This window comes from Budorcas taxicolor, chromosome 8, assembly GCF_023091745.1.
Source record: "Budorcas taxicolor isolate Tak-1 chromosome 8, Takin1.1, whole genome shotgun sequence".
In the NCBI taxonomy this organism is placed as follows: Eukaryota; Metazoa; Chordata; class Mammalia; order Artiodactyla; family Bovidae; genus Budorcas; species Budorcas taxicolor.
The window spans coordinates 66,003,703-66,029,096 of record NC_068917.1 but is presented as its reverse complement, the minus strand read 5'-3'; the positions used below and the strand labels follow the sequence as shown (position 1 = coordinate 66,029,096).

General features: G+C 49.4%; 1 protein-coding gene across 1 annotated transcript; it reads left to right on the top strand.

Annotated features, from left to right (window-relative positions):
• The first annotated feature begins 1,439 nt into the window (after nt 1-1,439).
• On the top strand, nt 1,440-24,511 carry CORO2A (coronin 2A). Its single transcript, XM_052644774.1, has 11 exons — nt 1,440-1,640; nt 14,521-14,637; nt 15,582-15,731; nt 18,203-18,382; nt 19,083-19,199; nt 19,945-20,049; nt 20,768-20,864; nt 21,841-21,953; nt 22,272-22,362; nt 23,084-23,358; nt 24,380-24,511. The coding sequence occupies exons 1-11, from the start codon at nt 1,440-1,442 to the stop codon at nt 24,509-24,511; spliced, it is 1,578 nt and encodes a 525-aa protein (XP_052500734.1).
• The last annotated feature ends 883 nt before the right edge of the window (nt 24,512-25,394 follow it).

Below are 25,394 nucleotides of genomic sequence, written 5' to 3'. Positions count from 1 at the left end.
TCTGGAAGGTGCCATTTAGAAGATGAGCAAGAAAAAGGGAATCTTGGAATATGGGGTGGGACCCAAGCTGAGTTTGGCCTTGATCCTATAAAGCAGCAGTGAATGAGGAGCATCAGAGGGAGCTCGAGGTAGGGGCGTAGGTGGGAGGAATACAGCCAGGCTTGCTGTGCAGAACAGTCCTTCTGGCTGCATGGGGAGAGAGGGTGAGAGGGCCCAGTGGGTCAACAAGACCAAGAGGAAGGGGTTTGAACTGAGCAGCAGCAGGGGCAAGAGGAGGCCACATGGCACCGTAGATTTGGCCACTAATGAGCCCTGGGTCCTCTTACAGGCCATTCACGATATAGCCCTGCTTACCCCTCCAGCTTCTGTTCTCATTCACATCATCCAGTTTACATGGATACCTGTGTGTGTGTGTATTTATTTTTCTTTTTAGCATCTTGCTAATCTTACATATATAACATATATCGTTCTCCAAACATTCCATGTTGGCCTCTGTTTCAGGACCTTTGCCCAGGCTGTTCCATCTGCCTAGGACACCTTTTCCCCAGCTTACCCTGGTCTAGCTTACATGGCCAATTCCTACTCATCCTTCAAATCACAGCTCACATGTCACTTCCTCTGAGGGCAGCAAGTCCTCCCTGGCTGCCATGTACAAACCTCCATTATTACCTATGACACACTGGGTCCCAGTGGCTCAGACTCCCCTAGGGGCCTCACTCATGGGACTCTTCTCTCCTGTAAGGCTGGGCTCAGGCTTGCTTTCTCCAAACCCCCAGTGTCTGGCACAGGGCCTAGTTGCACTGTGGTGCTCAGTACATATTGAGTGAACAAATAGAAGGCTGGATGAGGAGTGAGGGAAGGTCAAGATGCCTGGATGATAATAGTGGTAGTAATTATTACTATTGAGCAAGGGATCTTAGTGTGTCATCTCATTTAATCTCTTGATGCATCTGAGACAGATACTTTCTTTATCCCCATTTTATAAATAAGCAAACCAAGCCTTCAGAAATTGTTATTTGCCCACCCAACTGGTAAGTGCAGAACTGGAATTAGAACCCCAGGCAGGCTGGCCCCAGAGGATGCAATGTTAACCCACTTGGCTGGGCTGGGCTGGGCTGGGAGGCTGGGCTGTCTGGTGAGGTGCTGAATAACGAAAGGGGTGGGGTGAGTTCTCTCCAGTTTTTCTGCTTTTTTGTGTTTGCACTCGAAGGAATGAAAAGCAAACGGTTCAGAAGTACTTGTACACCATCTCACCAGGCCCTTCCAAATAGCCACAATTCTAGCCTTTTCACCTGGGTACATTTCCTAGCACGCCACTGTCCTCATAGAACTGACCACTGTTTTGCGCACACCCTCACCTTGAGAAGAGGTGAGACTCCGTGTGTCCCGTTCTCAGCTGGTGAACCTCATGTCTCTTCTGTCCCACTTGTCTCTCACAGATGTCATGGAACCCCCAGTACCGGAGCTCCAAGTTCCGCCACGTCTTTGGCAAACCAGCCAGCAAGGAGAACTGCTACGACTCTGTGCCCATCACCCACAGCGTCCAAGACAATCATTTCTGCGCTGTGAACCCCCACTTCATTGCAGTCGTGACTGAGTGTACTGGTGGGGGTGCCTTCCTCGTCATCCCCTTGCACCAGGTAAGGACGCCTGCTAGGCCCAGACCCAAACAGCTCTCTGGAGGCAGCACAGGACAGAGGGGAAGTAGAAAGAGCCTCAGTTTGGATTCCACACATGGGTTCACGTCCTAGTCCTGCTGTGTGACTGTGAATAAGTCATTTCACCCCTTTCCGTCTTGGTTTGTTCGTTGGAAAAGTATGCCTCTCCTGGGATTTCAGCTTCTTGCAGTTGTTTAGGACTCTCATGAGGTCCTATGTTTAGGACCCCACTGCAAAGTAATTCATTCCTGAATAACATTAAATGCATTGCCAGGCTCACAAGGCATTGGGGAAGTCTCCAAAGCCAGCTCCTCTCTCCAAGAGAGAAAAGGACCTTGAGGCAAAATCTAAGTAGGAGAGGTAAGCAGCAAGTGAACAGGAAGAATAGGCTTGTCTTGTGGCAATCGTTGACAGCAGAAGTTGGGACATATGCAGTTGCTGATATTTAACAGACTTGAATTCCCAAAATGGCAGTTTCATATAGATTAATTTAACAGCGGATCTTTTCAGGATCCTGAGTCTCTGCCTTGAGGCAGCATCTCCGAAGGGACTGGAGGGCTTGGTAGTACCTCTGGTTTGTGGTGGAGGCAGGTAGAAAGTTTCTCCAGAGAAAAGTATCTCAGTGTGAACAGGACTCCCACAGATTAAGACTAGGGAAGTTCATAAACAGAGCTACCAAGCATGTAAGCCCCCCTGAGTAAGCATCAGCTGAAGAAACCAACAACAGACTTAGAGCCCTAGAGGCCTTTAGAAGTTAAAACCGCACACAAAACAGATTCACAGATCAGGTTTTCTGATCCCAATGCAATTGAGTTAGAAGTTTATAACAAGAGAGAAATTTTAAATTCTCATTCATTTAGAAGTTTAAAAACACCTTTCTAGGGACTTCCCTTGTGGTCCATGGGTTAAGACTCCATGTTTCTGCTGCAGAGGGCACAGGTTCAATCACTGGTCAGGGAACTAAGATTCCACATGCCGATCAGCCTGGCCAAAAAAAAAAATAATAATAATAAATAAAAATACCTTTCTAAATAACTTCTAGATCCAAGAAGAAATCAAAATGGAAATTTAAAAATACTTGCACATGAATGAAAATGAAATATATCAGTAAAATTATGGGGATGCAGGGAAGTGGTGCTTCAAGGGAAATTTGCAGCACTAATGCTTATGTGGGGCTTCCCAGGTAGTTCAGTGGTAAAGAATCTGCCTGCCAGTGCAGGAGTCGCAGGAGACGTGGGCTTGATCCCCGAGTTGGGAAGTTCCCCAGGAGGAGGAAATGGAAATCCACTCCAGTATTCTTGCCTGGAGAATCCCACGGACAGAGGAGCCTGGCGGGCTATAGTCCTTGGGGTCGCAAAGAGTCAGACACGACTAAAGTAACTGAGCACGCACACACACAGAATTCAGGATCCATTCATGATCAAAATAAAAATTCTTTGCAAACTAGGAAAAGGGATCTTCACTAACATAGGAAACAGAATTTTTTAAAATATATTTATTTTCTGCTGTGCTGGGTTGCCGCGCAGGGGCTTTTCTCTAGTCGCGGTGCTCGGACTTCTCATTGCGGTGGCTTCTCTTGTTACAGAGCATGGGCTCTAAGGCGCACAGGCTCAGTGGTTGTGGTGCAGGGGCTTAGTTGCTCTGCAGCATGTGGGATCTTCCCAGACCAGGGATTGAACCCATATCTCCTGCACTGGCAGGTGGATTCTTTACCGCTAAGCCACTAGGGAAGTAGCGCCACAGCCTCTCCTGTCCCACCCCACCTGGCTCCTGTCTGCTAGGAAACAGACTTTTTTAAACTTCTTGTTTTGAAAGACTCTCAACCCTACAGAAAAGTTGCAAAAATAGTTGAATAAATGATTATCCTTCACCAAGATTCACTGGTTGTTAAGATTCTGCCAAATTTACCTTTTGTCTTTTTTTACATATCTTTCACAATGTGTGTATAAAAAAATTTTATCTCTGGTCAAGTCTAACCCAGGATCATGCATTATATTTAGTTGTCACTTTATTCATTAGACTACTTAGTCTACTTCATTTCATAATATTGACATTTTAAAGCTGTAAAGCCCAGCTGTTTTGAAGGATGTTGCTAAAATTGAATTTGACCCATTGCTTTCTTGTGATTAGATTCATGTTGTATGTTTTTGGCAAGAATATTAAATAAGTGATGTTGTATCCTCAGTTCATTATGTCGTATGACACATGAGGTCAGTTTGTCCCATTATTGCTGATATTGGTGGTATTTAATCTCTTTGTTAATATGGTGCAAACATCACTTATGAAAAAGAAACATCCCTTTAGGGAATTCCCTGGCTGTCCAGTGGTTAGGACTCTGAGTTCTCACTACCGTGGCCCAGGTTTGACCCATGGTCAGGGAACTGACACCCCCACCCCCCAAAAAAAGAATATAAAAGGTGCTGGCCTGCACAGTAAGACTAGAAAAATAAGTTAAGGGTATAAGGATTGAAAAGGAAGAGATAAAACCATATTATTTACTGATGTGATTGTCTACATAGAAAACCAGAAGAACTAGAGTCAAATTACTAGAAAAAATAATCAGTGTTTGGAAGGTGACTGGATGAAAAATCAGAATCCAAGTCAGAATTGCATTTTTACATAACAAGAGTGCTTAGAAAATGTAACTATTTCCAGTAGAATGAAAAGAGTAAATACCCAGGAATTAATAAGCAAAACTGAATAGGAGAAAATTACAGAGCATCGTTGACAGGCTAATAATGAAGATGACCTAAGTAAATGGAAATGTGTGCCATGTTCATGATTAGTCACTTTTTCCCCCTCCTCCAAATGTCCAGAGCATTCTCCTTTTCATTATATATTCCATAGTACATTGCTTTCTTAGGATACCATGCCCTGAGTGCTTTGAATTAGAGTCACTTGTGTTCTTCTGGTAGTACTTCTTAATGTACTTGCAATGTGGGAGGAGTTGGGGAGAACCAGTACTTTGCTTACCCACATATCACGTGGGCAGACACAGTTGATACTTATAAATTTTCATTGATTGAACAAATCTGTTCTCTGTTCCTATACATTTGCTTTTGAAGAATATCACACAAATGGAACCATACAGTGTGTAGCCTTTCGGGCTTAACTTTTTTCGTTCAGTGAATTCTCTGGAGATCCATCCAGGTTGTTGTCTGTATCAATTGCTTATTCTTTTTTATTGCCGAGTAGTATTCTGTGGTGTGGTTGCACAGTTTGTTGAACCCTTGGCTGTTGAAGGGCTGTTGAAGGAGCTGTTAGGAATGAAACTGCTATAAACATTTGTGTACAGGTTTCTGTGTGCACATAAGTAAATTCCATTTTTCTGGGATAAATGCCTAGGAGTGCAATCTCTGGATCATAAAGTAGTTACATGTTCCATTTTATAGGAAACTGCCAAGCTATTTTCACAAATAGTTTTATAGCATAAGTAAAGTATTACATGGAACATAACTTCTAAAAAGTCCTTTGCTGTTTATCTGAAATTCAAATTTTACCAGGTATCCTCTTTTTATTTGTTAAATCTGGCGTCCCAGGTGATGCCAATGCTGCTGTTTTTCAGCAGCTAGGCTCTATTCTAGTTCTTTTTTTTTTATCATTACAAAAAGAATTTTCAAACACAAAGGTAGGTGAAAACAATATCGTGACCTCTTCACACCCAGATTCAAGAATTTTGAAGACTTTGCCATGCTTGCTTCATCCATCCCTTTTTTTTTCCTGAAATATTTTAAAGCAAAGCCCAGACTGTTTGTCATTTTACCCCCACAGAGTTCAGTTTGCAATTCTATAAAATAATAACATTTTCTGTTATTGACATAACAGAATGTGACATAACAAATGTGTTTATTCTGACATAACCATAATGCCAGGATCACAGCAATTTCCTATTATGTGAAAAAGCCCTTGATTGCCTCATAAATGCCTCTTTGCTCCTGGTTTGTTTGAGACAGCATCGAGAAGGTCCACACATTGCATCTGGTTGACATTTTCTTAAGTAACCACATCCAGTGTGACGAAGCAGGAGGGAGAGGCGGAGAGAGGGAAAGGACCCTTGCTGGTCCCATGGTGCAGTGCTTACCTGGGCAGACAGGCCTGCAGGCCCTTTTCCATGTGGTCAGCAGGGCCAGGGCTTACGCTGCACCTTTATTAGACCATTTTATGGGAGGTATTGCCCCATTATATGGATAAGGATGCCGAGCTGACTGTCTGAAGGACCCTGAGCAGGAAGGGTGTGGGCCCAGACCTGGACATGGTCTTGGGGCCCCACTCTCATTCAGCCGACCTGCACTTCTGAGTTTTGGCTCTGGCTGACATCGGTTCCTTGTCAGTTACCAGGGTGTAAGTCCCATCCAGGCACAGAGAATGTCAGTAAAGGAAGAAAGGAAGGGACAAGCTAGCAAATTCTTTATTTTAGCGCAGGATTGGAAGATTCCTGGCTCTACCACCGTGTATGGGATTTATTCTCAGAAGGGCCAGGCTGCCCCATGTGGTGTCAGGTGTCCCAAAGGGAGTGACTCCACAGTCTTTTTCTCTTCCACCCTGTGACCCAGGGTGAACCCACTGCAGGGTGGCGCTGGCAGCCTAGGCAACCAAGGGCTGCACTCAGGGAACAAAGGCTCAGTGGGGAGGTCTGGGGACACGCCCGCCCTGAGCCTGGGGGACACGCCAGGTTGGGCTTTGGCCCCTGGCACCAGGCCTATGGCAGACCCACCTGATCAGGTGGGAGGTGGACTTTGCTGTGAGGTGTGGAGGTCGGGAGGAATGCCAGCAAGAACAGGCAGAGCTCTGGGGTCAAGCCCTGCAGCATCGCTGGGAGTAGACCAGCCAGAGGAGGGCATGGGCTTGGGGGGCCAAAGGGACACATGGTGAACAGGTGCCTGGGAGCAGGGGGAGGGGAGCACTTCACTGCTGTGCTCTTGGAGGCCAGCCAGACCCTGCCTAAGCCTGTGTCATGCCACATCACTCCTAGGACCCACCCCCTTCCCATTGCCTGCACACAAAGTCCTGCCTTTCTCACCAGAACTCTTCATCCACATCCCAGCTGACGCTGTAAACCTCAGAGCCCTCCACAGCATACACCTGTTCCCTCCATACTCAGGTTCCCCTTCTAGAAATGTAGAGATGCAGGGTGTGTGCTAGACTGTTTTACTGTTTTTCTTTGGGGGAGAAAGTCTCTTCCAGTTCTAAGGGTCTGTTCAGCCTGGAAGGGAGCTGGCCTGGGACCAGGGAGGTGGCGTGGGGTGGAGGTGTCCTTTGGGGTCCAAAGGACAGAGCTGGAACCAGAAGTGGAGAGTAAAGGGAGCGGGGAGGGCCACAGGGAGGCTATACTAGGTTCCGAGTAAGAAGTGTTTGCTCACAGTTTGTAACAAGGTCTGAAAGTGAAATAAGCCACCTAGTGGGGACATGGGCTCCCCACCTCTGGAGGTGACCAAGCTAGGTTACCAGATAGCCTCCACTGTTCACCACTTCCAGCCCTGGATGTGCGGTTCTACAGTGGACCTTCCCCAGGCTCATCTGAGCATGTGAGAGGAGGGCTGATGAATGATGCGTTCCCTAAATCCTCCTGGGAACATGATTTGCATTTTAGCAGCACGTGTATTTGCAAGATTAGGGAACACTCCTGTCTTTTCCCTGCTCAGCTATTTCCTCTGGGCAGCCCTCTGGCTAAGTCTCACCGACTCTAGTTAGGACATGTCTCACCTGTCCACTTGTCCATCTCTCCATTTGCATCTAGCTCTATGCAAGGTGACCTGTCCCCTCTTGTCTGCACTTCTCTACCTTCCTACCCATCAGTCTACCGTTTTGCCTGCTTGCTTTAGGATCTCTCTACTTCAAACCTATCTGTGTATGGCCCAACCCTTATGGCTTGCAGTGCCTCCCCTTCATCCTAGTCTGGTCAAAGTCTTTCTTTAAGGCCCAATTCAAAGGCATCCTCCTCCAGGAAACCTTCTTTGATTGATCCCCCAGGGCATTTCTTCTGCCTCTGAGCCCTGAGTACACTATATCCTGCCTCCTCCACAGGTTGGCGTCTCCTGGAGGGCACAGATCATGAGTAATCCATCTTCTGCCGCCACTTGCATGGGACATAAGATCTGGCACATAGGAGGTCCTCACTGAAAGGCCTGCATGACACTGATGACAACTATGGTGTGGGGATAGCAAGAGGCAGACCATGAGTGAGAGAAAGCATTCCCAGTTCTCACGGCTCTGCCGTGGTTGAAGTGGCTCTGATTATAAATCCTTGCTATCCCCAGCTTCTACATTCTCAATGGGGATTCTTGCACTGCTTCCTGGGGTGGCTGGAATAATTAACTAATTAAATAATTGAGCAGAGCCCCTAGCACACAGCCTGGCACATGAATGACTCCTGAAATTATGGTTCCTAAAGAAAAATACTTGCAAACATGTTCCTTATAGATGTAATAATGTGCTTGAGTGCATTCACTGAGGACACCTTGGCCTCACTAAGTACATCCTGGCCCCTGTAAAGTACTGAGCAACAATAAAGCTGGGTAACTGTGATTAGTTCTGATGAACTTATATTAGTGAATTTCCTGAAAGCTCACCATGTACCGAGTAGAGTCTTTTTTTTTTTTTTTTTCATTTGGTCATGCCACACAGCTTGTGGGATCTTAGTTTCCCGACCAGGAAACAAACCCAGGCCTTGGCCATGAAAGCTCTGAGTCCTAACCACTGGACCACCAGGGAATTCCCGAGACAGTCTTAAGCACTGTATGTGTATGAACTCATTTAATCCTCACATCCACCCTGAGATTCTACTACTGTTGCCATTTTGTAGATGAGGAAACTGACAGAGAGGCAGGTTCCCTGTGAGCCCTAAGGTCACGACGGTAACCCCACAGCCTCTCCTGTCCCACCCCACCAGGCTGCTGCCTTCTGGGTCCTACAGTCCCGTCCACTCCATCTGCCCCAGGACAGCCGCTCCTCAGAGACTTGGAGGTGCTGTCTCTCCAGGCTGAGCAGCTCCCTGGCGTCTAGGAGGAGGACAGGTGTGTCTCCTCTGGTTTAGAGTCTGTGCTGTGTGCGCTAAGTCACTTCAGTCGTGTCCGACTCTTTGCAACCCTATGGACCATAGCCCTCCAGGGTCCTCTGTCCATGGGGGTTCTCTAGGCAAGAATACTGGAGTGGGTTGCCATGCCCTCATCCAGGGGATCTTCCTGAGGAATTGAACCCAATCTCTTACATCTCCTGCATTGGCAGGTAGGTTCTTTACCCCTAGCACCACCTGGGAAGCCCCCATTTAGAGCACCCCCCCCCCCCACACACACACATATCCATAAATCAGAGTCCTGTCCTTGGCTGACTGCTGGCCTAATGGGCTGAAAGGCAGCAGTGGCCTCTGGATTATAAATATCCCTGTCTTGACAGGGCTTTTAGCAACCCGGTCAATAGCCCATCAGACTGGCTAATGTCTATTAATGTGGGTCCTCCCACAGAAACCCTCTTAGGCACAGGGCCTACCAGCCTCTGGGGACCACCTGCCATCCTTTGTTCATTAAGAAGTAAGAGAAGCTGTGTGGGGATGGGGCCTCTGCTCTTGGAGTCCTGGGAGGAGTGCCCACCAGAGCCAGGCCTGGCTCTCAGGTACCTCTGAGTCTGAAGCTCACAGAGCTGGAGGCTGGAGTCTGAATGGGGCTCCTGGGCACACTGCTTCCAGTCAGCCAAGGCCAGGGACAATCGACTCTCTCGAGAAACCTTCTTAGGGCAGAAACTGGGGCTTGGCCCTGGGCCAGAGTGCAGAGATCAAGGCCTTGAAAGCACCTGAGTACGCCACAGCCAAAGACAGTGCTGCTGACTGCTTTGGCCCTTTGGCCCAGGAAATGATCCAAGAGAAGGGAAAGGCTGTGTGCAGGAAGGGGGTCAGGACACTGACTCAGACAGGGCTGGTGTTCCCTCAGACCACAGTGAGTATGCCACAGGCTCACCCTGGGCTCTAGCCCAACTCTGCCCTTCACCTTCCCCATGACCCTGGACAAGTTCTTCCGCCAGTCTGGGGGGTGAGGGGTGGGGGTGGTCAGTGATCCATTAGTAATGCCTGCCACAAGTGCAGGCTAGTTGAGCTTTGCTGTGTTTTTTACCATTCCTGATCGCAGAGCCCCTCAGGCTCTGCAGCTTTATCAGAAATTTTTAGCTAATCCTGCAAGGACCCGATCTTTTCAGAAAGTCTTGTCTTAAATACTTTTTTTTTTTTTTAAATATTTATTTTTAATTGAAGGATAATTGCTTTACAATGTTGTGTTGGTTTCTGCCATATATCACCATGAATCAGCCATAGGTATACATGTCCCCTCCCTCTCGAACCTCCCTCTTAAATACCTTTTTTATTGCAAAATTTTACACAGTTTTTATAGTTTAGAAAAAAAATTTTTTAAGATACAGAGGATGATTTTTTAAAAGCCACACCCATTTAACTCACCATGTAGAGATCACTATGAATAACATTTTGATGCATTTCCTTCCAGTCTTTTTTCCCTCACCTTTAGGGTACATGTGTGGGACTTCCCTGGCCGTCCAATGGTTAGGACTCTGTGTTTCCAATGCAGGGGATGTGGGTTCCATCCCTAGTCAGGGAGGAACTAAGATCTCTCATTCCAAAAAGCACAACCAAAAGCTTTTATTAAAAAAAAAAATATATATATATATGTATATATACACATATGTAGATGTTTGTGTATGTTGGCAACCCACTCCAGTATTCTTGCCTGGAGAATCCCATGGACAGAGTAGCCTGGCAGGCTACAGTGCCTAGGGTCACAAAGAATTGGACACGACTGAAGCAACTTAGCATGCATGCACATGTGTGTGCACACAAATGTACGTATAATAAAAGCTCTTATTTGAGCACTTACTATAGGAGATCACTGTTGGACTTTTCAACTACAGTACGTCATTTTACTCTCATCACCCTGCAAGGGAGAGATTATCGGTCATGTTTTAGAACAGTAGAGAATGGCCTGGTGGCTGGAGCGATGGTCCCATGGAGACCTGAGCTGGGCCTGTGGGTGCAGTGATCTCTTTGCAGGGCCCTCACTCCAGGTGCTGCCTTGCTGCCCTCTGCTCGGGGGCCCGTTTTCCTCATCCATGAAGAAGGCTAAACCATCTGAAAGAAATTGATCTTTTGTTCGCCTCCTCACACAGCACTATCAGATGACACATCCAAAGTCTTTATTTTGTCTCTCTCTCTGAATGTCTGCTGCTGCTTAGTCGCTCAGCGATGTCCACTTCTTTGCAGCCCCATGGACTGCAGCATGCCAGGCTCCTCTCTCTTTTACTATCTCCCAGAGTTTGCTCAGATTAACGTCCACTGAGTTGGTGATGCTATCCAACCATCTCATCCTCTGCCACCTTTCTCCTATTGCCTTCAATCTTTCCCAGCCTCAGGGTCTTTTCCAATGTATGTGAAAGTACTTTTTTATTTTCTAAACGCTTTGATGATTAGTTCAGTTCAGTTCAGTCGCTCAGTCATGTCCGACTCTTTGCAACCCCATGAATCGCAGCACGCCAGGCCTCCCTGTCCATCACCAACTCCCGGAGTTCACCCAAACTCACGTCCATCGAGTCGGTGATGCCATCCAGCCATCTCATCCTCTGTCATCCCCTTCTCCTCCTGCCCCCAATCCCTCCCAGCATCAGAGTCTTTTCCAATGAGTCAATTCTTCGCATGAGGTGGCCAAAGTACTGGAGTTTCAGCTTTAGCATCATTCCTTCCAAAGAACACCCAGGACTGATCTCCTTTAGAATGGACTGGTTGGATCTCCCTGCAGTCCAAGGGACTCTCAAGAGTCTTCTCCAACACCACAGTTCAAAAGCATCAATTCTTCGGCGCTCAGCTTCTTTCACAGTCCAACTCTCACATCCATACATGACCACTGGAAAAACCATAGCCTTAACTAGACAGACCTTTGTTGGCAAAGTAATGTCTCTGCTTTTCAGTTATCCCTAAATACTAGTATGTTTCCTAAAAATAGGAATTTTTTTCTTACATACCCACAGTACATTGTCAAATTCACTCAGCTGAGCTTTACAATACTTTTATCTACCATTCACATCCCAATTTGTCAAATAATGTGCTTTATAGGGTTCCCCCTCCTGGAAGGGATCCAGTCTAGGGAGAGATGTCTAAGACCCTTTCCCAAGGAATGAGATCAGATTTGGGCAGAGGATTTCTGAAGGGGAGCCTGGGACCATGGCCTGTTTTCAGAGCTAAGATGCATGAACCAGAGGCTCAGGTGTCTGTCTCCTAGTTTGCCAGAGGTAATGGGATGTCCTATGCCTGTAATCATGGCAGCTGCCCTCTCTGTAGCCCTAGGAGGCAAGGCCGTAGAGCGTCCCTGGTCTTTGCTTGCTCTCCCTTGGGCATGGTCTCAGGACCTTCCACAAGAGTGCAGGGGGCTCTGCAGAGTTGGGCAGGTGAGGGAAGAAGAGCCTGTGGGTGTTCCCTGAGTTCACTCTGTCCTTGAAAATATGGTTTTAAATATCCCTGAGACCATTAGTTATGTGAGGTCAAGTACTGCGTCTGATGTTCACCCAGCACATTGCATTGGGCTTGTCCTCCAGGCTCCTTGAAATGATCTGCCAGATGGGTGAGTGTCAGCCAGTTTTCTTCTCCCCTGTCTCCTTCACTTAGATATAAGGGTGGAGCCTGCCGGTGGGTGGGCTCTAGAACCTGAGGCTGGGTAGCGGATGTGGGCGGTGTCTGCATTGGCAGGCAGAGGGCGTTCTGGGCCCTGTACTGCCAGGGCCATGCAGTGTGATGTGTAAAATCAGTGTGTTGGTCCCTGCCAGCTGCCAGCTTCTGTGCTTGAACTGGTGTAGTTTTCTTATGACCCAGGAGTTCTCAGCTGCAGGGCTGTGAAACCTGTATGTCCTCCCAGCCCCTAGAGAGGAATTCTCAGCAGGAAAGAGGGGAAGGGAGGAAATGCCCTTTCCTTTTTCTTTTTTGATTTATTTATTTTCGGCCGTGCAGGGCCTTCATTGCTGCGCAGGCTGTTCTGCAGTGAATGGGGGCTACTCTCTAGTTGCGGTACACAGGCATCTCATTGTGGTGGCTTCTCTGGCTGCGGAGACAGGCTCTAAGGGTGCACAGGCTTCAGTAGCTGGAGCTCCCTGGCCCTAGCGCACTGGCTCAGTAGTTGCCGTGCACGGGCTCAGTTGCTCCATGGCATGTGGGATCTTCCTGGATCAGGGATTGAACCTGTGTCTCCTTCACTGGCAGGTGGATTCTTATCCATTGTGCCCCAGGAAAAACCCACCCTTTCTTTTTAATTGAAGTATAACTCACATGCTTTCCCTGTGGCTCAGCTGGTAAAGAATCCACCTGCAATCTGGGAGACCTGGGTTCCATCCCTGGGTTGGGAAGATCCCCTGTAGAGGGGAAAGGGTACCCACTCCAGTATTCTGGCCTAGAGAACTCCGTGGACTGTATAGTCCATGGGGTCACAAAGAGTTGCACATGACTGAGAGACTTTCACTTTTATAACTCACATACTGTAAAATTCACCATTTAAGAGTGTAATTCAGTGGGTTTTAGATATTCACATGTTGGGTAACCATCACCACTAATTTGAAAGTAACTTCATCACCCCCAGGAACCGCATACCCGTTAGCAGTCACTCCCCATGCCCCTCTCCCCCCAGCCCTAGGCAACCACTAGTCTGCTTTCAGTCTCTATGGATGTAACTATTTTGGATTTTTGTTGTTGTTGCCACACCTAGAAGCTTCTGGGATCTTAGTTCCCCAACTTGAGACATGTCCAGGCCCCCAGCAGTGAAAGCACAGAGTCCTGCCCACTGGACAGCCAGGGAATTACCCCTGTCCTGGACTTCTCACATGCATCAGTCAGGGTTCAGAATTCTAGGTACCAGGGGGTGTGCTCCTTTGCTCAAGCAGCAGAACCACATCTGGTAGATCATCTAAGCAGATCATGCAGTATGTGGCTTTTTATGTCTGGTGTGTTTCAGCTAGCACGATGTTTTCAGTGTTCACCCACATTGTAGCATGTGTCCGTACTTCCTTCCCTTTTCTAAACGTGTTTCATTTTATGAATATACTGGGGCTTCCTGGGTGGCTCAGCGATAAAAGAATCTGCCTGCAATGCAGGAGACACGGGTTCTTATCCCTGGGTCGGGAAGCTCCCCTGGAGGAGGAAATGGCAACCCACTCCCATGGACAGAGGAGCCTGGTGGGCTATAGTCCACGGGGTTGGAAAGAGTTGGACATGACTTCATTCCCTTTTTGGAAAATATTGCATTGTATGAATACACTATGTATGAATATGGTTTTAGATATCCATTTATGGACATTTGGGTTGTTTCCACCTTTTGGCTATTTTGAATAATGCTGCTGTGAACATTGGTGTACCATTTTTTTGTAGACCTATGTTTTTATTTTTCTCGGGGCTGTACCTAGGAGTAGAATTATGGGGTCATACAGTAACTCTGTCTAACCTTTTGAGGAGCTGCCAGCCTGTTTTCCTCCGTGGCTGCACCATTTCTGCATTCCTGCTAGCAGTATATGAAGAGAAACGTCCTTTTATTAAACACCTAGCATGTGCTAGACACTTGAGCTAGACCCTCCCCATACCTCACCTCCTATGACCCTCACTCGAACTCTCTGAAATATCTATTACTGCCTCCATTTTCCTGAGGCTCCGAGAGGTGTCGAGACTCCCCCAGGATCACACAGGGATTAGTGGTAAGTCCTGGATTCACTACTAGCTCTGCCCTCTATGTCTTCCTGTCCACTCAGTGACTGCTGGCTGCCCGAGTGACCCTCCTCCAGATGCTAAAGTGGAATTGGGTGCATCCTGTCCTCAACCTCCCTGGGTACTGTTTTACAGACAGGAAAGTTGGACCCCCACTACCCGAAGGTCTGCGGGCACAGAGGGAATGTCTTAGATGTCAAATGGAACCCTTTCAATGATTTTGAGATCGCCTCCTGTTCTGAAGATGCCACGGTGAGTGCCCCTTTCCCGAGAGGAGTGGGGCTGGGGTGGAGGGAGACAGAATGAAATCTGGACGCAGCTCTGACGCTCCTGACTTCTCCATCCTTGACAAGGTGACGTCACTGTGTGAGGAGGGCATGAGTTAGATAGAAGTTCTGGGCTCCTTGGAACTTGGGGTGCCGTCCCTCCTCTCTATGGGCCTCAGTCTCCCCATCTATAAAATGGGCCTAATAGCTCCCAACCATCCAATGTGGATAGGTGTCATTTCCTGATGGGAATGCACATCTTCCAGGGAAACTATAAAATGCTGTGAAGGGGGAAAAAAATGCTGTGAAGGACATTTTTACTGTGGCTTGAAAATATTATGCCATATAATCTCATGGACAGTGGAGAGGGAAGATCTTGCTTAGAGGGAAGATTTAAAAGGATAAGACTGGGAGCATTAAATGCCTACCTTCTCACCTTTAGTCTTCCTCTTCTGGGCCATCCAAGGGGGCCCCTCTCACAGAAGGGGTTGGGGGTTGTCCCTGCCCTGTCCTGCTCCAGAGACTGCGCTGGCTTCCCAGTACCCTGAGGATATAGTATAAACCCTTCTTCTTGGCATTCGGAGCTCTCCCCTGAGCCTTTGGGACCACAGTACTCTGAGGGATAGGCTAAGAGGTGGACTTGCTGTGATCTCCAGCCTGGGAATCAGGCCTATGGCCCATCCACTCACCTACAGGTTAGGATGGCACAGATTCCCAGAAGCCTGGGCTCATCTCCAGCCCCTGCTTGGGCTGGAAGACCTTGGGAAAGCCCCTGTCCCTCTGAGGAGCCCCAGCTGCCTCTCCACTGAATGACAGGTAGATACAGAGAGACTTGCCCTGGCCCTTCTGCGGGGCACTGCCAGTTTTGTTACTCAGGGTTGCAAGGGGACGCCAGCTAACACTCCCCTTGGGCCGTGTCTCTCCTGACAGATTAAAATCTGGGACATCCCCAAGCAGCTGCTGACCAAGAACCTCACAGCCTTCAGGAAAGAGCTGGTGGGCCATGCCCGCAAAGTGGGCCTGGTGGAGTGGCACCCCACAGCTGCCAACATCCTCTTCAGCTCCGGCTATGACTACAAGGTGAGTTTGTCTATTTAATCTCCTGGGGCTCCCCTGACATAAAAGCACACTGGGTGGGTTAAGACAACAGAAATGCATTACCACAGTTCTGAAGGCCAGAAATCCAAAGTCAAGATGTTAGGAGCGCCATGCTTTCTCCAAAAGCTATAGGGAAGAGTCCTTCTGTGCTTCTTCTAGCTTCTAGGGGCTCCAAGCATTCCTTGGTTTATAGCTGCATCACTGCATTCTGCCTCCATCTTCTGCCTTCTTCTCTGTGTATCTATGTGTCTTCTCTTCTTATAAGGACATCGGTCATTGTAGGGTCCACCCAAATCCAGTATAGCCTCATTGTATTGATACCTCATTCAGTTCAGTTCAGTTCAGTCACTCAGTCGTGTCCAACTCTTTGTGACCCCATGAATCGCAGCATGCCAGGCCTCCCTGTCCATCACCAACTCCCGGAGTTCACTCAAACTCACGTCCATCGAGTCGGTGATGCCATCCAGCCATCTCATCCTCTGTCATCCCCTTCTCCTCCTGCCCCCAATCCCTCCCAGCATCAGAGTCTTTTCCAATGAGTCAACTCTTCGTATGAGGTGGCCAAAGTACTGGAGCTTCAGCTTTAGCATCATTCCTTCCAAAGAACACCCAGGACTGATCTCCTTTAGAATGGACTGGTTGGATCTCCCTGCAGTCCAAGGGACTCTCAAGAGTCTTCTCCAACACCACAGTTCAAAAGCATCAATTCTTCGGCGCTCAGCTTTCTTCACAGTCCAACTCTCACATCCATACATGACTACTGGAAAAACCATAGCCTTGACTAGATGGACCTTTGTTGGCAAAGTAATGTCTCTGCTTTTTAATATGCTGTCTAGTTTGGTCATAACTTTCCTTCCAAGGAGTAAGCATCTTATAATTTTGTGGCTGCAGTCACCATCTGCAGTGATTTTGGAGCTCCCCAAAATAAAGTCTGATACTGTTTCCACTGTTTCCCCATCTATTTCCCATGAAGTGATGGGACAAGATGCCATGATCTTAGTTTTCTGAATGTTGAGCTTTAAGCCAACTTTTTCACGTTCCTCTTTCACTTTCATCAAGAGGCTTTTTAGTTCCTCTTCACTTTCTGCCATACGGGTGGTGTCATCTGCATATCTGAGGTTATTGATATTTCTCCCGGCAATCTTGATTCCCGCTTGTGTTTCTTCCAGTCCAGCATTTCTCATGATGTACTCTGCATATAAGTTAAATAAGCAGGGTGACAATATACAGCCTTGACGTACTCCTTTTCCTATTTGGAACCAGTCTGTTGTTCCATGTCCAGTTCTAACTGTTGCTTCCTGACCTGCATACAGATTTCTCAAGACCTCATTACATCTGTGAAAACCCTATATCCAAATAAGGTCATATTCTGAGGTTTCAGGTAGACATAAGTTTTGGTGTGGGACACTGTTCAGTCCATTAGTCTTGCTGGAGGGGGTGAGCTGGCCCCTGCTCAGAGATGCCTCAGCCTCCTTCATTGACTGCCATGTTAGCAAGCTGTGGGCCCCATGGAATGGGAAAGCTCACAGCACAGGCTATCTTGTTTCTGTCTCCACTCAGTCTCTGACCTGCAGCGTGACCTGGGAAAGTCCCTGTTCTCCTCTGGGCCTCAGTCTGTACACAAATGGGGTTGATGCCATCGTAACTTCTAAACTCTTCCTTTCATAACTCTATAAGGCTTTACAGAGGCACCTCAGAAGCCTCTGTGATGGATAAGAGGGTGGGATGGGAGTGGTTGAAAGGTCCTCTACCCCATTCTGATCAGAAGTGCTCTGTTATCTGTTTAGGTAGGGTGTGCTGCTGCTTATGTGCTTCCCTTGTGGCTCAGCTGGTAAAGAATCTGCCTGCAATGCGAGAGACCTGGGTTGGGAAGATCCCTTGGAGAAGGGAAAGGCTACCCACTCCAGTATCCTGGCCTGAAGAATTCCATGGACTTATAGTCCATAGGGTGTAAAGAGTCAGACATGACTGAGCGACTTTCACTTCACTGCTTATGGCTGTACAGTTTTATCTGTACACGACTCCAGGGGGCTCTGTTCACATCTTGGACTTTGGGAATGGGTTGCCCTGGAGCTGTGCACTGCACAGCCTGTGCAGCTAAACATGGCATCCCTTATTAACTATGTGGTGGAAACTGTTGCTAATGACTTTTTGAAACCCCCTGGATTAGCTGGTTCCCTGGGGTCCTCCCAGCATGGATGTTTCATTGCTCCAAGCAGATGGTGTTTTCTTTTCACTGCTAGACAGCCTGACTGCTGACTTCCCCCTCCTACCACGTGGCCACTTCAGTGGGCAGATCCATCCTCTCACCCGAGGCCTTTTGGCCAGACTGCCATCTGTGGCTTCCCTCCGGGGATACCATGTTTCACTGCAGCCTGGCTGGCGTGTGACTGTGGGGACTGGGACGGGGCTGGGGGTGGGGCTGGGTTCAGAGCTGGCTCTCTGCTGTGCAGGTGATGGTCTGGAACCTGGATTCAAAGGAGTCTGTAATCATGAGCCCCGTGAAGACAATTAACTGTCACCAAGACGTGATCCTCTCCATGTCCTTCAACACCAATGGCAGCCTGTTGGCCACCTCGTGTAAAGACCGCAAGATTCGGATTCTAGACCCCCGAGCAGGGACCGTCCTCCAGGTTAGTGCTTGGCTGCGGTCTGGCTTGGGGTCGGAGGAGCAAGGAGTGGAGTGGGCATGGGGGGAGCATCGGGGCTTCTGAGAACAGAGCAGTGATGCTGTCAGTGTTCTAGCCAAAGTCTTTATGCATGCTATCCCCATCTGTTGGGAGGTGTTGAATATATCATACCCATTTTTCAGATGAGAAAAGTGAGACTTAAGAAAGGCTAAGGGACTTGCCCACACTGAAAGCTGAGACTTGAACCTGGTCTAACTCCAAAGCTGTCAATATGCCTCGGCTCTGTCAAGAGGCATGACATGGAGTCAGGAGACCATAAGGTACCACTGTTATCCACTGTGTGACCTTAGACAAGCGCTTGCTGCTCTCTGAGCCTTTTTCTCATCTGCAACAGTAGGACATTAGTCCTTCCTCTGGGAAGTTTAAATGAAATAACCCAGGTGACAGTACTTGCTTGCATGTAATGGATGTTCAATAATAATCTTAGCAAAAACGTGGAGCTAGGCTGAAGTCTGCCTCTGTCTTAATTTTAAAAAGAACCCGCAACAAAAATAGTGGGAGAGACTTTGTGTGGATAGGAAAGAACCAGGAAGGCTTCCTGGAGGTGGTGCCTCTGGAAGGATTCCCCAGGCAGAGCTGGGATGAGAAAAGAAGGCATTTTGAGTGGAAGACAAGGAGTCCCTGACCACACATGTCACTCCAGGAAGCCAACTATAAAGGGCACCGGGCCAACAAAGTGCTATTCCTGGGGAACCTGAAGAAGCTGCTGTCCACAGGCACATCCCGGTGGAACAACCGTCAGATGGCCCTCTGGGACCAGGTGAGTCACCAGAGCAGCCCTACCAGCGCCCCTCTCTGCACCCCCCCGCCCCGCCGCCAGCACCCTTTAGCTGAGTGCTGGCTTCATCTGTTCATTCATGCATTCACTCACTGACCAAACTGATTGATGACAACCAGGGAGGTGCCAGCAGCCTGATGGCACTCACCCAGACCTTGTGCATCTTGTCATTCAAGGAGGGGGAGGGGTTAGGACTTAGAAGAAGCCTCAATGTCAGAGAGGGGAGGTGGCTGGGCCTGGGACCAGGACTCGGGGTGGGGTGGGAGAAGGAAATGGCCTTCTGGATGGGGGGTTGCCATCCAGACTTAGGATGCCAGGACTTAGGATGGAGCAAGGACTTAGGATGAAATAGAGAGGCATGTGAGCAAGAAGAGCTGCCAGTTCAACGTGGGTGGGGGTGAGGAAGAGGGTGAGGACCGGGCCAAGTAGTATTGATTTCAAGGAGCTCTTGTCCAGAGTTGAACAGACTGCTTCTTCTCTATCTCTGAATCTCCTTGCTTCATAGTAGATATAATACAGGAGGAGGAAGGCTGGAGTGACGTCATGCGTACGAGAAGTGATTTGTTAAAGGCAAAATGCCAGCAAGGCAAAAGGAGGTGGTCTGTCTCTCACACACACATACACACATACACACACACAGAGCCCTGGAGCAGGAATTCTTATCTTAGCACCACCAAGGGCCTCCGTGAGTGACCCACAGGCCTTCCTGGTCTTCCTTCCTTTGCAGGATGACCTCTCTGTGCCTGTCACAGAGGTGGACCTCGATGGCTCCTCAGGTGTGCTGTTTCCCTTCTATGATGTGGACACCAACATGCTCTACGTGGTGGGGAAGGTCAGTCTGGCACAGGAGGGAGGCGCTGCCTGGTCCCGCTGGCCTGGGGCCCTTGGATTGCAAGGCAGGGGCAGGCCCAGGCAAGAGTGGCTGGGTCCTCTACCCCTGTGGGGAGCCCCCAGCCCTCTCCCACCTTCCTGGCTCCACTGGAACACCTGGGGCCAGGGCTTTGGCCGGACGCCCTGAGCTAGTTGACCCCCCGCCAGTTCTGGGTCCAGATGAGGAGGGACCAGTTGGTGTTTCTTGGCAGGGGCACCTTCGAATTTGGGGCAGAGGGGGGTCTTCACCAGGTAGGACTGTCCTGTACTCCACATCCCTGGCCCCTCCCCCCAGTGTCAGGGACAGCAGCCACCTCCCCACCCAGTCATTATGACAATGACAACCTGAAGCGCCCCGGGGGTAAGACCCACTGGATGGTCTCAGGACACTGCACTTTTGACCTTCGTGTGCAGCTCTTGGATGGAGTGGGGTTCAGGTCTGTGCTCCCCAAGCCTCTGCCTTAGAGGCACATGGGTGGACTCTGGGTCATGGTTGAAGCGACTGAGTGTTAAAGTAAGGACCCCCTGCTGCCTTGGTGACCATTCCCTGGTGTGCCCTTGTGTGAGGTGGCTCTGCCAACTCGTCACTCATAGTGAGCATCAGGTTTCTGCTGTGTGGCAGTGGGGCCAGGAGCGGGGTTTGGGGCACCCGGCTCTGAATGGTGCCCTCTCTTCCACAGGGAGACAGGAACATCCACTACTATGAGATCAGTGCCAACAAACCTCACCTGAACTACCTGACGGAGTACCACTCCTATAATCCACAGAAGGGGATCGGTGAGTGTGGGACACGGAGGCCACATGGGGCCTGGGGAGACAGGGATGAGTCAGCTGCAGGCCCTGCCCTAAAAGCAGGGCAGGTCAACACTCTGAGTCAATGGGAGCTCTACTTGAGTTATGTGGGAGGTTCTCTGGGAGCACACAGGGAAGAAGCCAGGGAGGGCTTCCTGGAGGAGGCAAGACCTGAGGAGCCAAAAGGGGAGCAGAGCAAGGCATGGGGAGAGTATGAAGGTGTTGTAGCTGAAAGTTGAGCAGTTACAACAGTAGCAAGAAGATGGGGGACACTGACCTAGATCGCTAGTTTTTAAGTATCTTTAGGGGTAAGAAACAAAACAAGACAGGATGCAATTCTGTGCCCTCTGCAAGAAACCCACTTACACATAAAGACACAGCTAGATTAAAAGTAAATGGAGAAAGATAAGATAGCGTGCTGACATTAATCAGAGGGAAGCTGGAGTCACTGTATTAAGGGCATCTGGGGGAATTCCCTGGTGGTCCAGCAGGTCACGCTCCACACTCCCAATGCAGGGGGCCTGGGTTCAATCCTTGGTCGGGGAACTAGATCCCCACATGCTGCAACTAAGTGTCCACATGCTGCAACTGAGATTCAGTGCAACCTAAATTTTTTTTTTTTAAGTGGCAAAACCTAAATAAATAATTTTTTTTTTTAAAGACCATCTGGGTTGGGAGCTGTGGGCATAGTGATGGAGGGCCTTGAACAGAGCACACTTCCTGTAAAAGTCTGGCTAAAATCCTTGAAGATGGGAGGCAAAGTCTGATGGTTCCAACCCCATCTCCCCAGCACAGGGCCTGACCCAATGTAGGACTCTTTGTTGAGGGAAGAACAGTGGGAGGAGGGTGGTCTCTGTTCACATCCAGGTGTGCAGCCTGGCTTTGCCACTCACCCTGGGGCCCTGCTGCCCCAGGCCCCAGCTGAGGAATCTCTTGGCCCTCCTCTGTCATCTACCCACAGGTGTTATGCCAAAGAGAGGTCTCGACGTGTCCTCCTGTGAGATCTTCCGTTTCTACAAGTTGATCACAACCAAAAGCCTCATCGAGCCCGTATCTATGATTGTACCCCGACGGGTAAGGGTGGTGGGAGCCATCTCCAAGGGAGGGAGGAACCCCTCCTGGAGAAGGAGCCTGGGACCTGGAGCCTGGAGCCCAGGCCCCTGGGGGAGCCACCGGGAGGCTGATGGCCCCTCCTCAAAGGGAAGCCTTTCTCATGGTCAGTGTGCTCCCTCCCACTGCTGCTCTTGAGTTACTCCATGACCTGGGGCACGTCCCTTTGCTCTGGGCCTCAGTTTCCTCCACTCACAGGGGTTGGGGGAGAGTCTGCACCCCAGGCTCTCTAAGAGGTTCCCCCAACCATCCCCACTCTCACTGTCCTGATTGCTCCCGCAGTCAGAATCCTACCAAGAGGACATCTACCCGCCCACGGCCAGTGCCCAGCCCTCTCTGACAGCCCAGGAGTGGCTCAGTGGGATGAATAAAGGTGAGGAAGGCAGAGAAAAGGCTCAGGTGAATGTGAGGGACACTGGAGTGTCCAGTGGGCCCAAGTGACTGAGAGGGTCTGGCTGATATTTGTGCCTTCCCGTAACCCATGACCCCAGAGGATTGGTGGTTGACAGTTGGTTAAAAGCAGCTGGGGCCTTTCCTGGGGGTCAAGTGGGTGAGACTCCAGCCATTAGGATGTATACACGTAGATTCGGGCTTGCGCCAAGTGGCTCAGGAAATTCCCCCCAGTTCAAGGAATTTTGCTCCATGAAAAATGTCTTTAAACTCTGGGCTGTGCAGAGTGACTGGACAGTCTTAGCTGGATCCCCTGCCCATCCTGCCACCACTTCTGCAATTACTTTTTGACCCCAGAGACCCTGTAGGCAGTGGCCCCTGCCCTGACCCTCCCTCCTGGGTCTGTCAATACAAGGGCCTGCACAGTGGGAGGCGGGTGTTGGGAGAATTCGTGAACTGGTAGATGGCAGAGTGCAGCACAGGCGGGAGGAGCTCATGGTGTTCTGGGGCAGCCCCTGCAACTCAAGCCTCGCTTAATCACATGAGTGTGCATTTGCACTCTGCTCTAGCCTGTGGGCTTGTGCCTGTCTGCATGGGGCCGCACGTGTGGCATGTCTGTGTGTGGCTCCATGTGTGTCAGCGCCCCTCGGGCCCGTCTGTTCAGGGGCTCTCCAGCCTCTCACAGCCCTCTGCTTCCCTCCCAGAGCCCGTCCTGATGTCCCTTAGGCCTGGTGCCGAGCCTCTGAGCCCGCAGCCTCTGCCCTCAGAGAGAACCCTCTCCGTGCCCACGGCCCCCACCTCGCCTCATCTCTTCAACCAGACAGAAAGGCTGGTTGCAGAGGATGGCCGGAGGCCCTTCTCCCTGCTAGAGGAGAAGGCGCCCAGGTGGGCGGCAGAATACAGACAGGAAGAGAAGAAAACCTGGCTTTCAGATGGCTTTGACATCTTCGAATGCCCCCCACCAAAGACAGAGAATGAGGTGCGAACGTGGCGGGGCTGGGTCCACCAGGGGAGGGGAGCAGCTGGGGTGGGGAGGGGGAGAAAGGGTGAGAATAATGACCCGCGGTGTGGCCTGGCCTGGCCACTTAACTCACCTTGCTGGTTCACTTAACAAGCAGGTCATGAGCGCTATCTGCATGCCAAGATATGGTGGGTTTACTTACAGATGGTGAAGAACCATCTGTAAAAAGACAAGGGTCTGACTTGGGTATTTAAGTCCCTTCCGGTTCTGACTCTCTAGGATTTTCTGTGCTCTCAGAGTCAACTTTTGTTAAGTGCCTACTGTGTGCCAGGCCCCAGTTAGATAGGCACTCATATCATCTGATTGTATTTTCTCAACAGCCCGGGGAGTAAGTAGCAGCTAACAGATACAAGGGCTGGTGTCTCACGGAGGGATTCTGAGTCTGGCTCTCCTGAGCACTAATTCTGGGACTCAGGGGCTGAATCTCCCCCAGCCTCAGTTTCCACAGTGGTGACATGGGAGCATTAATACTACTTCCTGCCCTCATGGGGTGTTGTAGCATTCAGCGGAATAACGGAGATCCTTAGGGGAAATACCTAACATCTAGTGCCATCATGTATACTGGCAGCAATTGTAATAATGCTGAGGTTAGTTTTCTGACCCCCAGTTTCTAGGGGAAGAAACTGAAATTCAGAAGGGGTAAGTAACCTGTCCAAGGTCACACAGTTTAGTGGTGGTGAAAACTCCAGTCTCCAGGACTTCAGGGTCAAGTATCCTTTTCTCCACCCGCGGGGAAATCTAAGGAGACAAGAAATATCTGAGATGTCAGTTCTTTTTTGAATTTCATTTATTGGGTGAAGAAAACAAGATTTTTGTAAAAAAATCTACCGTGGCTGCCCCCTCAATTCTCATCCATGTTAATATCATCACCCCCCTTTCTGAGTGACAAAGGGCAATGTCAGTGCTTTCTGCTGGTGTCCTGCCCCCTTGCATCCCAGGACAGCCCAGTGACCCTCCGCTCTGCTCTATGCTCTCCCAGCTGCTGCAGATGTTCTATCGGCAACAAGATGAGATCCGAAGGCTCCGGGAGCTGGTGACCCAGCGCGAGGTCCAGGCCAAACAGTTGGAACTGGAGATCAGAAACTTGCGTATGAGCTCACCGAGGCTCTGAGCAGAGTCCTCTGTCCTCCTCGCCCTCAGGGACACCAGTCAGCTCCATGAGGAGGTCCAGAACCAAACCACAGGTCCTCCAAGAATAGCTACTGTTTCTATATTTTTTACCAGAAATGAAACTCTTGGTCGCTGAAAGATTCCAGTGGGACCTGCTGCCGATTTTCCATTTGCCTTCTTAAAACAATGGTGTCTGAACTGACTCTTTCTAGATGATATCTTGCCTTCGGTTTACTTGTTTTGAAGGGTCCACGATAATTTCTCAAGGGGAAAACAATGCTGTACAAAGTTAGAGCTGGAAGGACCTAGGAAGTGAAGCTGCCTCTGGTTTTCAAGCTGGGGTTCATAGCAAGGCAGGGTGGGGAAGATTAAGCCAGGAGGGCTGTTTTGTATTCTAATATTGGCTTCTATGGAATACATAATTCTCCTACTAAAAATTAGAAGTTTGCGAAGAAGTGGCATGGTCCAGCTTCTTTATTTCATAGGTGGGGAAACTGAGGCCCAGAGAGAAGGGCAAGTAATCAAGGTCTCCAGAGAGTCTATGGCTGGGCTGGGCTGAGCTCCTGGTCTCCTGGGTCTATCTGCTGTTTGTGAGGCAGCACGTGTGCGGTTCTCAGCCCACAGGGCAGGAATCCATTGGTTCTGGCCTCATCTGTGTCCCTGACTTGCTCTGTGACCTCTCGGAAGTCATTCACTCTCTGGTCTCACTTTCTCCATCTGAGCAAGGAGGCCCCTGGAATGTGCTGTCCTTTAGAGGATCTGCCACCTGAGATGAAAAAACATTGGCCTTGACCTGAGGAAAGCTGCTTTGCAGGGTGATGATCTGGGTTTGCTGCAGGAACTCAAAAGACATTGACAAAGGGGCAGAGGAAGTTTAACTTCCA

Coding starts and splice junctions, on each gene's coding strand:
- CORO2A (XM_052644774.1), top strand. CDS start 1,440: ATGTCATGGAACCCCCAGTACCGGAGCTCCAAGTTCCGCCACGTCTTT. Junction 20,050..20,767: donor TGCTCTACGTGGTGGGGAAG/GTCAGTCTGGCA, acceptor TCTCTTCCACAG/GGAGACAGGAACATCCACTA. Junction 20,865..21,840: donor TAATCCACAGAAGGGGATCG/GTGAGTGTGGGA, acceptor ATCTACCCACAG/GTGTTATGCCAAAGAGAGGT.